At 37.5% G+C, this 14,100-nt stretch overlaps 2 protein-coding genes across 2 annotated transcripts in view; both read left to right on the top strand.

Moving 5' to 3' along the window:
• The first annotated feature begins 6,181 nt into the window (after positions 1-6,181).
• On the top strand, positions 6,182-8,248 carry LOC146488220 (uncharacterized). The gene has a single exon (XM_085120007.1). The coding sequence runs from the start codon at positions 6,570-6,572 to the stop codon at positions 7,413-7,415; it is 846 nt and encodes a 281-aa protein (XP_084976133.1). The 5' UTR covers positions 6,182-6,569; the 3' UTR covers positions 7,416-8,248.
• A 705-nt stretch (positions 8,249-8,953) lies between these two features.
• Positions 8,954-14,100, top strand: part of LOC146488219 (adenosine 5'-monophosphoramidase HINT1-like) — a 10,020-nt gene continuing 4,873 nt past the window's right edge. Inside the window, exons 1-2 of the mRNA XM_085122352.1 lie at positions 8,954-9,056; positions 11,084-11,188. Of these exons, the coding sequence (XP_084978478.1) occupies positions 8,976-9,056; positions 11,084-11,188 (186 nt within the window). The 5' untranslated portion in view covers positions 8,954-8,975. The remainder of the gene's footprint in view (positions 9,057-11,083; positions 11,189-14,100) is intronic.

Here is a 14,100-nt window from a genome sequence, read left to right as displayed (position 1 = left end):
TATGCTGGCCAACATGTTGAGATTTTTTACATAAAACTGTCTGCTTCCCGATTTTGTTTACTTTTCTAGTCTATTTTGCAGTCCGTCCCACGCCCCTTATATCAAAGTGGTCTTAAAATAAAATGCTCTCCCCATTAATTTGTTATTTAACAACCAAATCACCATTACAGAGTACATAGGATTGTATGAGGAGATTCTGAGTCATTTTTTTGAAAAGCTGAGCTTTTGTCTGATATCTACCGTAACAACCATAAGTATAGATTGCCAACAAAAACATTGAGCCTGTTAACTCCGCACCCACATAACCGCTCACTTTGAGGTCTAAATGTTTTTACAAATAAAGACAACAAAACGTTGGATTTCAAGATGTGGCAAGGCTTATGAAAGTGTAATTTAATATTCAAATCAGATAGACAGGAACACGTTACCTAATAACCCAACCATACGAAATGTCGACATGACGTTGAACACTTCTGGTTTGTTTTGGTTCAGCATATTGCAAATTATTTTACAAGTGAAGGCTACACGACCCAAGAGGAGGACTATTAATTGCATGGAACGAAAACTACGAATGAGATTTCGAGTTGCAGTCCGTTTCATAGCGTCCTTACACAATTAAAAAATTCATGTTTTTGAGTGCTAAAATATGGGCAACGTCATAATGTCCTCCTCAAACACTTAGTACTGTAATGTATCGTAAAGCAAAGTAATGATGAGAGCAAAGGAAAGGATTAGCGAAGAGATACAGCATTGAAAACTAAAAAATACAGCAAACTCATCCTCTTCCACCAAATAATTTCTAATCCAGCTGCTGTTTGAGAATTTACTTTAGAATAAGCTATAGATTTGTCTGGAGCAGTTTACAAGGGTCAGTAGATATTCGCTCAACAGGCTAAAAAAATACAAAACAAAACAAAATAAACTAAACAACAACAGCAACGAAAGCAAAATACTACTGGCTTCACCTGGTCTTCCCTGACGCTCAAAAATAATCTCTTTCTTATATGCAGAGAAATTACTCTCTTTACGTTTCTTTTAATCGACGATAACAGTTATCATCATAAATTATAACAGGTTAATTTCGGTCCCCTGACAGGGGACCGAAATCAAAATCGAAATCGCGCCATTCGGGTCATAACGAAGTCAGATTACTATTTTAGCGCTACCGCCCTACGCGGTAAGCTGGATGGGATAATCTGTGTACCAGAAGGAAGAAGCAAAAATTGAAAATCATGTTTAAAACTTTAAATGATCAGTCTCCGGAGTACCTGAAAGGCCTATTTAAGCCCTTCAGCACGGACTATGGACTTAGAAATAGTGACAACAAATTGGCTCTGCCTAAGCCTCGTACCGATTTTTTGAAACGTAGTTTCTGCTACAGTGGGGCACATTTGTGGAACAGTCTTCCATCTAACGTCAGAGCCATTAGATCTTTTACTAATTTTAGAAATGAGATAGATCGCCAATTGTCCTCCTCGTACTCCCACACGGCAAACATGTAAATCAGTTTTAATTTTAATTTTTTATCTTGTAACTGATGTTTTTACCGTGTCTAAATAAAGTTTATGTATGTATGTATGTATGTATGTATGTATGTATGTATGTATGTATGTATGTATGTATGTATGTATGTATGTATGTATGTATGTATGTGTATGTTATCCAATCTTCACCAATGTCTTATTTCCTTTGTTATGAACTCTCCTAATTGCGGAAGGAGTGTCTTGCATTTGTTTGGACAAAGCTATCCATCCACAAATTTCTTTTGCCAAGCTAACGACATTCATAACAGCATTTTCAAATTGGCAGTCAATCCTGATTTGCTTTTGTATTCTTTGTCTCATGAGCCAATTAGAGTGGTCGTTTCATGGGCAGGAAGTTATGAAGAGAAAATTGTTGGGCATTCCGAAAGGTGGGCGTTGGTCCGCGCATTGATGAAATTATAGGATCAATGGTGTTTGCGATAAGAACATAACTCAACCCAAACACATTGTGCAAAGTAATAAGGCACAACTGATTAACGAGATGATACAGGGCGCAATGCAACTGTATTAAAGTTCATTCGTCGTTTTCGATCGTAATAAAGATTTTCGATCTAAGAACAGTCCCGCTCCTCTTGGATCATATGAGTTTTGTGGGAACCACGCCAATATTCACCGTCTTAGTAAAATTAGAAATTAAACTTTAACAAAAGGTCCTGTACTTACCACAACTCCACACGCTGTGTAAAGCCAAGCTTTAGGCAATACGGTCCGTTTTCTACATATTGAGAACTCGAAAACAAATTATCCTTTTCCAATGATGTCACAAGGACAGAAATAAACTGGAATTTATGAATATGGCTTATTACATACCAGCGAGGAGGTTTCGTTGACATGTTTTATTTCAGTCGATTTATGAACACGTTTTCAGTGATAAGGTTTCTAGGTTTTAATTATTTGATGGTGTCATCTGATAAATTAAAATTGCTTCCTTGGCATGCTATTTCTTTTAAAGTCGATATATTTTATATTGCAGAATACCATAAATAGTTACGCAGCAAGTGCTCCGAAAGCAAAATTTGTTTGGGTTATGGAAAAGTTGTCAAAGTGTGAACACAAACAATAAACTGATACAACCGAAATAAAACTTTTGTGGTGCCGAAAGAAAACAATGGCAAGTGAAGTATAATTCAGCTCAACTGAAATCAACTCAACCTTTTTATACAGATCAACTTTTTTGTCAATGCGGAAGCTAAAACCGAAATGCTTCAGTACACACAAACAAAAATCGTGTCTTCGCAATTTTTGTTTAAGGTTCCAATATCGGATGCTTTAACGTTGAGATGAATCATATTTAGCATATTGCGGTTTACCGTCGACATCGCATAACTTTACGTTTTGTATCAAGCGTTTCGTTTTCGGCATTACGCAAATTACATTTTGCCCTACTTTGCTGTGAACAAAAGCAAAGCAGTAAAATTTCCATGGGCACAAGCTTCAAGTAAAACTGTCTTAAATGACAGATTTAAATAAATAAATAAATAAATAAATAAATAAATTCTAAATCCGTAGTTGAAACACCGAAAACCGAGAGCAGGATAAACCTCAGAAACCGAAAAGCCCATTGGAAGTCCGCACTATGAATGCCAAATGCAGAAAGCTGGAATTCTACAGAGCAAATAAACATGTATTGAACGTAATATTGGAGGTAAAATGACAGAAGAAAACTATAGTTAACTTAATAATAAGAACAAAATTCGAAAGGCATAATATAACTTGCGTAACGCCGAAAACCAAACGCTAGAGCTAAAACGTAAAGTTACGCGATGTCGAAGGCAAACCGCAACAAGCCAAATATAATTCATCCCAACGTAAAAGCATCTGATATTGGCACCTTAAACCAAAATGCTTAAACATGAAATGCTATAAACCAAAAAAAAAAAAAAAACTTAATTAACTCTCTTTGAAAATGTACGGATGACAATAACCGCTGATTGAGGGTCAGATTTTTTATTGTCGGTCAACGAGATATTGGACACAGCGCTGCAAGGTTCATTTTTATATTTCCAGTAAAAATATCGTGAGCCATTCTACAAAGCAATTATTCCTCTTAGTGGGGTTGAATAGCGTTGGTTGTTTCCCGAGTCGCTAACTGAAGTGGCAATTAAGGTACATTGTTATCTACCAACTGGTGGTTTTAATATTGGATACCTAACCAGTGGATTGCGAGTCAGAACTCAGGCATATCCAACAAGTTCAGTTATCGAGAATGGTAAAGGTAAACAGTACAGTGCTATATACTATCTGGAGTTTGGATAGCCGATAGGAGCGCGCAAAAAGCACTATGTACTGGGTCGTTGTATATCAAAGCGGTTATACGCACAGAGAGATCGGAAGGTAACCTTTCAAGAACTAGGCAGCATACTTTTCTCAGGTAAGGCGGGAATCAGGGGCACCAGCAGTTCGGTTTGGTGGATATCCATTCCTAAGCCTTTAAGGATTTTTTCAAGAGAAAATCTAGAGTTTCTTCGGCAAAATATCAGCTCAAATTTCGTAAAGCGCTAAAAAAATAACTTCTTTCGTTTTCGAAGGCGCACGTATCTAGTTAAAAACGCTGAAAACAAAAAAAAAAAAAAAAAACAACCAAACAAAAGACAAGTCAGATAGCCTTTTCGTACAACCAGCAATAGCTACGTGTTTTAAATTCGGAGAATAAAGTTTCTTTTCCTAAAACGTTTTGCAACTTACATTTTCAGCTAAACTCCGATCCGAACATACAATCTGTGTTAGCTAAGACAGGCACACAGGAGACAGTGCATTGTAAGTATTTTGCTCTAATGATCTCGCTGGGTATTCTTGTTAATGTAGAAAGACAACTATTTGTCACCATGTTCTCAATGTGCTTTCTCTGCGTTTATATCGGAGGGATGTCGTTAAAAAGAGACCGAGAAATTATAAGTTCCATGGAGGAAATGAGACTTAAAGGGGAAGTATCATGGGGTTTTTCATATCTTTTGTTAAAAATGATGAAATAAGACCTTCAATCAGCTGCCAAATAATTCTAGAATAACGAGAGGAAAGAAATTGAATCAACTCAATTCTTGAAAGGATGGAAACAACTCGTGATTTGTCCTAACGCATTTTGGAAACAAAAATGCGAGAACTTAAAAAACATTAGCCTAACATTTTTCAAGTTTCAATCCATACGGGCCTACTCTGTCTCTGATCAGAGGCACTAATCGACAGTTTTACTGCACTGGGGTGATATAATTTATAACAAACTTGGCAATTATTTCGTTGTTTCTGCTGACAGACAAACATTTTTGGGTTTTGAAATGACAGCAAAATTGCGTAATACTTCCCCTTTAATCGGCGAGGTTTGCATATATCTCAGTTTTTAGATATTTCGATGTATAGTATTTTAAGGAGTTTTGAAGTATTTTGACGAGCCCCCCGGCCAGAGCGAGTCAAAATACAAACCACGAGTAAAAATTGATAGAGGATATCACACGGCGGCGCGAAGATATGAATCTTTACTTTCGAATGGTAAAACAATATTGTTTTTAATACGTAAAAATAAATTCATATCTTCAAGCCACCGTGTAGTTTTCTTTTTACTATATAGACAAATCTATCGTTCGCTATTTTTCACCGACTGTTTGTACAAACAGCCGTGAAACTGGAAAATGACGTCATCAATATTCTCACTATTCAGGATATGAAAAATACGCCACTCAAGTCCCGGATGTAGTTTCGTATGAATTTTACGAGTGGTGTATTTTCCAATAAACCACCCTTGTTTATATAATAAACAGCGATACTATGTACACCAAAACATCTTATAAGGGATTTATTATTCAACTAAGCTTTTCTGATAAGTGGCGAGGAAAACTACGAGGAAAACGTGAAAAAAGTTCAGCGCGCGCTCGTTAGAAAACTGGTTTTTCACTGTACGTATATAACCATCAAACCGGTCTTTTACAGTACAAACTAAGTAACTAACTGTAAGGATATCGCGTCATATTAGGTTGTGTTCGTTTCGCTCGTTATTCGAACAGTACCTGCAAATATTTCTTATCAGCTGTTTTGGTGCGTAGTATCGCTGTATTTTTTTACGTGTTGTGCCGTATTGGGCGAGTAAATAATACATCTATTAAGAAATTTATTTTTCAACTTAAGCTATTCTGATTAGTAGCAAAAACAAATATAAGAAAAAAATATGGAACGAGATGAGTGCACGCGTTGGAAAACCAGCTTCCACTTTACGAAAAACCACCAAACCGGTGTTTTACACTCAAACAAATTCATCCTCTCTTGACTCAAATAAGTAACTGTACCTGTATTGCATCAAAGCTGTACTTGTTTCGCGCGTTATTCAACATTACTAAGTGGAATTGGATAATAAAACAATGCATTTGTATTAGTGAATCATTGGACCCTGAATATTTTCCTTTACGGGCTGAACCTTTAGTTACGAAACATGTTTTTGTATTGACAACTACCTGATTTTAGTTAATTTACAGAAACTGAAAATTGGAAAACTTTCAATTTTTTCGTCTTGTGTGGTTAAAGATAAATTATTATACCTCCGGAATGACGTGTATTCGCTTTGACACAAGAGAATACCGGTATATATATTACCACGCCGTAGTTAACAAACGAGAGACTATAATTCTTTGTCTCGTGCTAAATCCCTTTTGTTTTCCTTTGATAAAGAAGGTTTAAAATGTGCGAGGTCATTATCATCACTTAGCTTCTAATTGAATGGAAAACGCAAGTCAATAGACCTGATAAATAGAGCCTTGGTAAAAGTAAACATAAAAGCTTTTATATGTTTTCACGCGTCGCTACGGTAAAACCTTAAATGTGATCTGGCTTTTGTGTCGAGTTGTCCAACTCTGTCCAACGGATTTTGACAGAATCATTGTAAGGCAAAAAACTCTTTTGGCCAGTTATTTACATACCTGGACACTGATTGCCAAATAACCAAGGCTGCTAATAGAAACAACAAGAGCTGATTACATTAATTCAATTCCACCGAAAGCAGAACAGTGCTGGAGTTTGAGATTTGTAGAAGTTCTGGACGCCATGTTAGCCCAAGAGTTTTGGGACAAAAAGTCACCGAAAAGAAGGAAGGGAAAAAAGTTTATGATGTACCAAGAATTAAATCTGTTTAGAGACAAAGAGAAACGAAGACCATACAGCACAGGAGATTTAAAACAAATGAAAGTCTGGAAAATGGACGACTGTGTTGTAGATCGTTCGAGTGCAGCGACGTTCAGTGGATTCCTCCCTTGCTTTGGTGACTACAACAATACGACAACGTGTTATAACTGCCTCTACGACGCAGCGAAAGGAAGGCAATTTTGCGAAATAATGGGATCAAAATACTGTCATCAGTGCATAAAAGGGAGAAAAAGACAAGAACTCGACCTTGAAATCAGTTCGTGTACTCCGGAGATTGCAGAAAGCATAAAGAAAACATCTCTCAGCGAGACAGCTTTTGCTGCAATTCACAAGCCTTCTGTGGCATTCCCAAGCCATAGAAATTGTTTTGTACGGTTGCACAATTTGAACAATACTTCAGAGTATTACATTAATCCTATCGACGGTATCAAACCTAATTTAGTTTCGTCGTGCCAGAAACTTGTTTTAGATGGCTCCTTGCAAGGTACATTTGTCCACCGCGACAAGAAAGTCGGAGAAGCGAATCAAGAGAGAGCAATTCATGATCAAAACCAGTGGCTTCGGGTGCCCGGGACAGATCCAGGCACTTTACGACGGAACGATGAGACTTTGGCAAGGAAAAAGCGGAGAACCGGGACAGTCAAAAGAAAATTTGTGACCTTTAATGGACTGCCCATAGAGCCCCCTCTGATAACCGTGGATTTATCTAATCAGATTATGAACCACTTGGTTTTAAAAGATCTTTGACTCTTGCTTCATGCAGGTGCACCCTGCACGGAAGGCCTTATTCATGTTAGAAATGCTGATTTGGTTGAAAATAACGCAACTAAAGTTTTCTTCGGGAACGGACACCTCGAATTCTTGTGTGATACCAAAAAAAGTACCTTTCGTTTTCGAAGGGGGCACTGGCAACTGGCAACTGGAAAGCGCGAAGGCAAGCGATTTGCTTGAGGGAATTTGTCTCGTTTGCTCTGCCTTTCGAGCATAACTGGATAATGGTAGTAAAAACGCACTAAGGTTGAAGACATTGGTAAACTTGCAGTGACCCTTCTATAAGTTATTAGGGAGCTTTAGCAACGAAGGCATCGAAAAAATAAAAAAGTAATGGGCTTAACAACAACAAACAAATGCGCGTGCGTTACACTTTTTGGTATTGTGGTACATTTCTTTGCCTTGACTGCTGACTTTAGTGGAAAGATTACAATTTTGTGCGTCAATAAAGCATTGTACGTTGGTACTATGACTAAAATCGGCTTGTAAACAAGTTGGCCATCTGTGGCGACGTCATCTTGTAATTAATGTTGATGGACCTTTTTCGACGAATCCGGGCCGTGATAAGATTACTCCCCAAATATGCTAGTCGTCCCGTTTGATAGTTTTCCCTGCTTCAACGACTTTATAGTATTTGTTTTGCCTTGTAAACCTTAAAAATACTCGCCCTTCTACTAACGGAAATTGAATTGACACGGGGATTCAACTTACAGCATCGGCCAATTACCGTACCGCCTAGCTTCACACCCTTAACCGTACATTCAGCGCATGCTTTGTAGGCTGGTTTGGATTATTTTTGCCCGGAACCTAGTCTCTTCAACCACTCCACTTCAAAATATCCACTAGAGGTACAGAGACACGAGAGCAACATGACACCTGTGAGGAGCACAAACGATGTTCAGTTAGCTCACAACCTCTGCCAATGGGAACGACAGAGTTACAAAGTTTGGTGGCAAGTTAAAATACGGCGACCCGTGTATAGTGATTTTCGCCCATGCAGCAATAAAAAAATCTTCTTTTGTGAGTTACACGTGAAGTAATTTATGCGATTTTTCTAGACAAAGCAAACGGCCTCCAAAAACTGGGAAATTGTTCCGAGACAATCTTGGACAAAACTTGTTGAGAAAATATGCAGAGGGTACCTATAGAATTCAAATCTCTGCACACACCGTCTGAAGAGTAGTAAATCTTCACTCCCCTCCCCTACCGTCAGCCTTCTTTTGAGCGGCGGATCAACACTGATAAGGGGAAGGGAGGGGGAGGGGGTGGGGCTGAGTTGTTAGTGCGTCATTGTATAAATCAGCACCGGGTCACACTACACAAGTTTTCTTGCAAATTGTGCCGCAAATACGTAATCTGTTTCGCCATTTTGACACAAGCTGCAAGAAAAGTTCGTTTTTGAGAAAACCGACCTCTTTCCCTCCGGCAGCAAAAAACGTTCAAGACATTCGGATGTTCACTGACGGAATTTTTTAGTTTTACACTGGCAACGGTCGCGCCTTCAGGGTGGACTGGGTTCTAAACCCTCTTTTCAAGATGGCGGCCAGGGGTTACTCTGTGTTTGCACGGATTATTCGGCGTGAACTACCTGCTACATTTTTACACGAAGATGATCAGGTGAGTTAAAGCCCATCATGGCTGCTAAATTTACTATTTATGGTTAATAAAGAGTCGCCTGGGAACATTGCTGGACAAGCATCAGGATGAAGAGCAGTTAATCAGGGCTTGAACAATCGATGAAACCGATGATCGGAAAATCAATCGATCAATCGATGACAATCGATGCCAATTAATCGATTGATATTGGTAATCGATGAACAATCGATGCACGGGTTTTTTGTGATTATCGATTTCATCGATTATCAATTTTTATCGATTATCAACGCCAATCGATCAGTTAATTGACATCGATTGTCATCGATTGGTTCTCATTTTTGATGCGTTTTATTTTCAGTCAAGATTTACAAAAAGAATCTGAGTCCAAACTGTGGCCTATAGTTCTCTTGTGACCGGTGGTAACTGTGTTTCGGACAGAGGCTGTACATGTTGTGTTGTTGGCTTTTTCCCGCGCATCTCTAAGTTTCTCGATATGGTCTCTTTTTTTCCAGCATTTACTACACGGCTCACCCATTTAAGCCTGCATGCAGCAAACTTTATTCATTTTTTACCCTGTTTAGTTTATGCACCTTTGTTGTGACTAAGAAGTAATAAAGTGATTACCGAAGCCTATTCACGTTTATTCTGGTTTATTTTATTACAATTCAGTATAATTGCATCACCCACCCCGGTTGTTTCATTTCATTTCATTTATTTGATTTCTCCACTCCTAATACCAATACACAAGTTTTAAATAGTTACAAATATTAAATAAATTACAATTAACTTGAATACAATTCATCTTGTCCATATTGGGGAGGAGAGGAGAGGGGCACCTATAGTAACTTATAATTAATAGGCCAATTAAACTAATTATTGAGTTAAAATTAAGTAAAATAAAGTAGAATTAATTATAAGTAGAATTCAATTGCCTTTGACCAACTCTTTTCCTTGCTTCAAATTAATTAATTTCACAAACTAATTAATTATTTCATTATTTAGTGAAATTAAATTGTTATATTTCTTTTTTTGGGGGGGGGGGGTGGGGAGGTTAAGGCATTTCTATCATCCTTGATTTTACAAATGACAGGGAAACTTTCCGTTGTGGCAGTTTACTTATCAGAGATAGTGTTACCAGTGACATTTTGTTTCCTTACAAAGAAAGCAGTATAAATGCTTTCATTTTGTAAAAGCATTGGAAATCTCAGGGGGATGGGGTCCTAAAGAAAGAAGCTAAACTGGAATTTCCAAAGGGATAGAGGGGTCGTGTACAAAGAAAATCCCTTCCAGGGGAGGGTATGGGTATTTTCTGGAACAAGACATTTTGTAACTGAAGCAACAACTGTATACTTTTTCCTGAACAAAACTGTTTGCTCCCTACTTTAGAAATGTTTGCAATCTTCCTGAAGGTTTGTGACAGATGCAGAAAAAAAAAAGACTTTTTGTTCGGCTAAATGCCTTGCCTTTCCTGCAGACGTTTTTGGGTCTAAATTTTTATAATTTGTATTTTAAAACCATATTTGTACGTGGAAATCTATTGAGCAATTTGGCTAGTTTAAGTGGGGCCCAGACAGTCCTTCCTATCAGCAACATAACTGAGTGTTGCCATGGGTGGGGATGTGCAGTTTCACAATGTTCAACATGTTTATACAGCTGTCTCGACAAAGGTTGTCCAAAAAAGAGTAAAAGTGTATGCAACAATGCCAAACGGTAGTCTGGGAAAATACCCAATAAATTTCAGTAAAAGCTCAGAATCCGTATTGCCCACCATCTCAAGTCTTCCGCTGTATGGTTGAGGCGCTAGTGGCGTTATGGATTCTGAGCCTTTTTTGAAATTCATTGGGTATTTCCCAGACTACCTTTTGACATTGTCGCATACACTTTTATTGAGCCTTTTTTGGACAACCTTTGTTGAAACAGCTGTATATCTGAAAGTGGGGTGAAACTAACCTATATTGTGATCAATTTTTTTTCTCTTTGTATTTCATAAATTTTGAGGATGGAAGCAGATAACTAAATTTTCTTGAGTGACAAATTGTACATTACAGTGCATTGCTATTGAAGATATCAATCCACAAGCCCCAGTTCATTTCCTGGTGATCCCAAAAAAGGAAATAAGAAGGATGATGGACATTTCAGATGAGGATGAGCAAGTGGGTAATAATAATAATAATAATATAAATAATAATAATAATAATAATAATAATAAATAATAATAATTTATACAATAAAGAATCAAAGGGGTACATGGAATAAGGCCCTAAGTGACTTTTGATGTAAGGTCAAATTGTCTTTTTGTTTCAGAAGTGAATACATTGAAATTTGGAAGGAGAATCTAGCTATTTATCAGAAGTCACTTAGGGCTTTTTTTCCAGGCACCCCCTCATTATTGAAAAATTGTCAAATACTTGTGAAATGTTTGTGGCTAGTCTGACGCGGCATTTCATCTCGGCCAACAAGACTCTTCAGAGACCTTCAGAATTTATGGGAAAACTCGTTGGGCATCACGCCCAAAGTTCTGTTTGCAAATTCAAGATGTTAGCAGTCTGGCTCTGTATTGCAGAAGGATTCCCAACCGCACGTACACAAGTTGAAATTTATACCACTTATGTCCAGGATCGACCTTGTTAGCAAAAATTTGCTAGCAAATTATTTTCGCAATTGTCGCAAAGAAAACCGCTATTAGAAAAGTATAGAAGAAATAGCAAAAATCGCAAAAGTAACCAGACATTTTCTTGCCATGAGAAAAGACTGAGTAACAAATATCGCAAAAATCGCAAGAATAACAAATGCAACAAGATTCAAGACGTAGAAAAAGATGAAGGCAAGAAGGGCCCCGAAATGTCCGCAAATATCGCAAAAGTAACAAGGATTTTTCTTGCTAGCTAAAAACATTCATTACAAATATCGCAAAAACCGCAAGAATAACAAAGCATTCATTACAAATATCGCAAAAATCGCAAGAATAACAAATGTAACAAGATTCAAGACTTAGAAAAAGATGAAGGCAAGAAGGGCACCGAAATGTCCGCAAATATCGCAAAAGTAACAAGGATTTTTCTTGCTAGCTAAAAACGGTCATTACAAATATCGCAAAAATCGCTAGAATAACAAGTGTCGACAAGATTCAAGACTTAGAAGAAGATGAAGGCAAGAAGGGCCCCGAAATGTCCGCAAATATCGCAAATATCGCAAAAGTAACAAGGATTTTTCTTGCTAGCTAAAACCATTCATTACAAATATCGCAAAAATCGCAAGAATAACAAAAGTGACAAGAATCAAGACTTAGAAGAAGATGAAGGCAAGAAGGGCCCCGAAATGTCCGCAAATATCGCAAAAGTAACAAGGATTTTTCTTGCTAGCTAAAACCATTCATTACAAATATCGCAAAAATCGCAAGAATAACAAATGTCACAAGATTCAAGACGTAGAAAAAGATGAAGGCAAGAAGGGCCCCGAATTGTCTGCAAATATCGCAAAAGTAACAAGGATTTTTCTTGCTAGCTAAAACCATTTAACAAAATTCTACACTAGTTGAACAACAACCAACAAGTCATACTTATAATTACTGTGAGTAGCAAAACACTGTTATATTAATCAGTGTATGCTTCGTTCTTAATTCTATCAACATACTGCTCAATGCATTGAAAGGAGTTTCGCTCACAGAACGGGGCAAATTTTAGAAACAAACGGAAACGTAAGCAGAACTTTTCATAGCCAGGAACAAAAACAACAACATTCACGGCTTTCGTGAATTTCGCAACCAACACTTTCCCACACAAACGACACGACTCTTTCTCGGATATTAAAACGACTCCAAGCCCATACTTTCCGTCTTTTAGAGATGACTCATGCAGTTCCGCTCACAACGTTTCCTCGTTCTTGACACTATAAAATGACAGAAGATTACCTGTCATGGGGCAGTCAACTGTTCACTTGTCATATCCGTCGCCAAGCGTTCTTCATTGCGATTTGTAGCAAACTCACACAAACGGTTAAAAGGAGAACTGGAAGATTCTACTACACTACCTGAGTACTTATAGTAGTTCCGCCTACTGAATTTCTTGGAGACGAAGAAGAACGGCAGATAACCGACTGGTTACGAAAAGACAAAGGGAACTTCCTTCGCTAAAAATACCGTTCTTCGGTCAATCACATCTCCGAAAAAGAGGCAAAAGAAATACAACAATGTATGACAATATTTCAACAACAGTCTGTCGCTGATGAGGAAGAAATTTTAAAGGAAATAGCGGAGATGGAGTACGAAGAAATCCTGCCGAATTTCGACTTAAATTTGGACCTAATGTTTGATAAGTAGAAATGTGTTGCAACACCCATGACAAGGACCCTAGACTATATGCAACATTTCTTTCATTTGGACACATAGTTTACCAATTGCACATTTTTGTAAATAGATTTTTGTAAGTTTTCATTTTACCTGAATGTTTTCACCGATTTTACTTGGTGTAATGAGTGTCAAAACAACCGCGGTCGGCCCGTAAACATTCGTTATATTTCTTATTTGATGATTGTAGATACCTTAGGCGGAATGAATAATGGCCTTGCATTCCTGACTGCTGTTATAGTTTGTGATGAATTAGTTATATAATAAAGATAGATATTTATCAACGACAAATTATGGTGGCCTTTGGTTATTTTCGGACTTTAGAGTAATTCTTCCCAAACCGCTTGTTTCAATCACCTTTCATTGTTGCCACCTTTACAAAAATAATGAACTTATAACCGAATGTGACGTTTCAAGTTCTTACAAGTGTTCAAAAAACGTTTCAGGAGATAAACCCATAAAATTTACTACTTTCCGGTAAACGTAAAAAAAAAACAAAAACGCTCAAGACAACGCGCGGTCTTTGGGAAACTTTTCTTCATTGCTATCAATATAAACAGTATGCTTAAATAGTGCGGCTACAAAAATAATTTACTACAGCAAAATGATAACAGGCAAATGTCTGAAGTACTTCACTTCTGTTAATCCTTAGTCGTAGTGTCGGCAGGTTTAAAAATTCAAGGCCAAAGAAAGTTAATGATGGAAATTCACATCTCGTGA

Source organism: Pavona decussata, unplaced genomic scaffold (assembly GCF_977016875.1).
Source record: "Pavona decussata unplaced genomic scaffold, jaPavDecu1.1 SCAFFOLD_11, whole genome shotgun sequence".
In the NCBI taxonomy this organism is placed as follows: Eukaryota; Metazoa; Cnidaria; class Anthozoa; order Scleractinia; family Agariciidae; genus Pavona; species Pavona decussata.
Note: the sequence above shows the minus strand (reverse complement) of the source record. Positions and strands in the feature narration are given on the sequence as shown.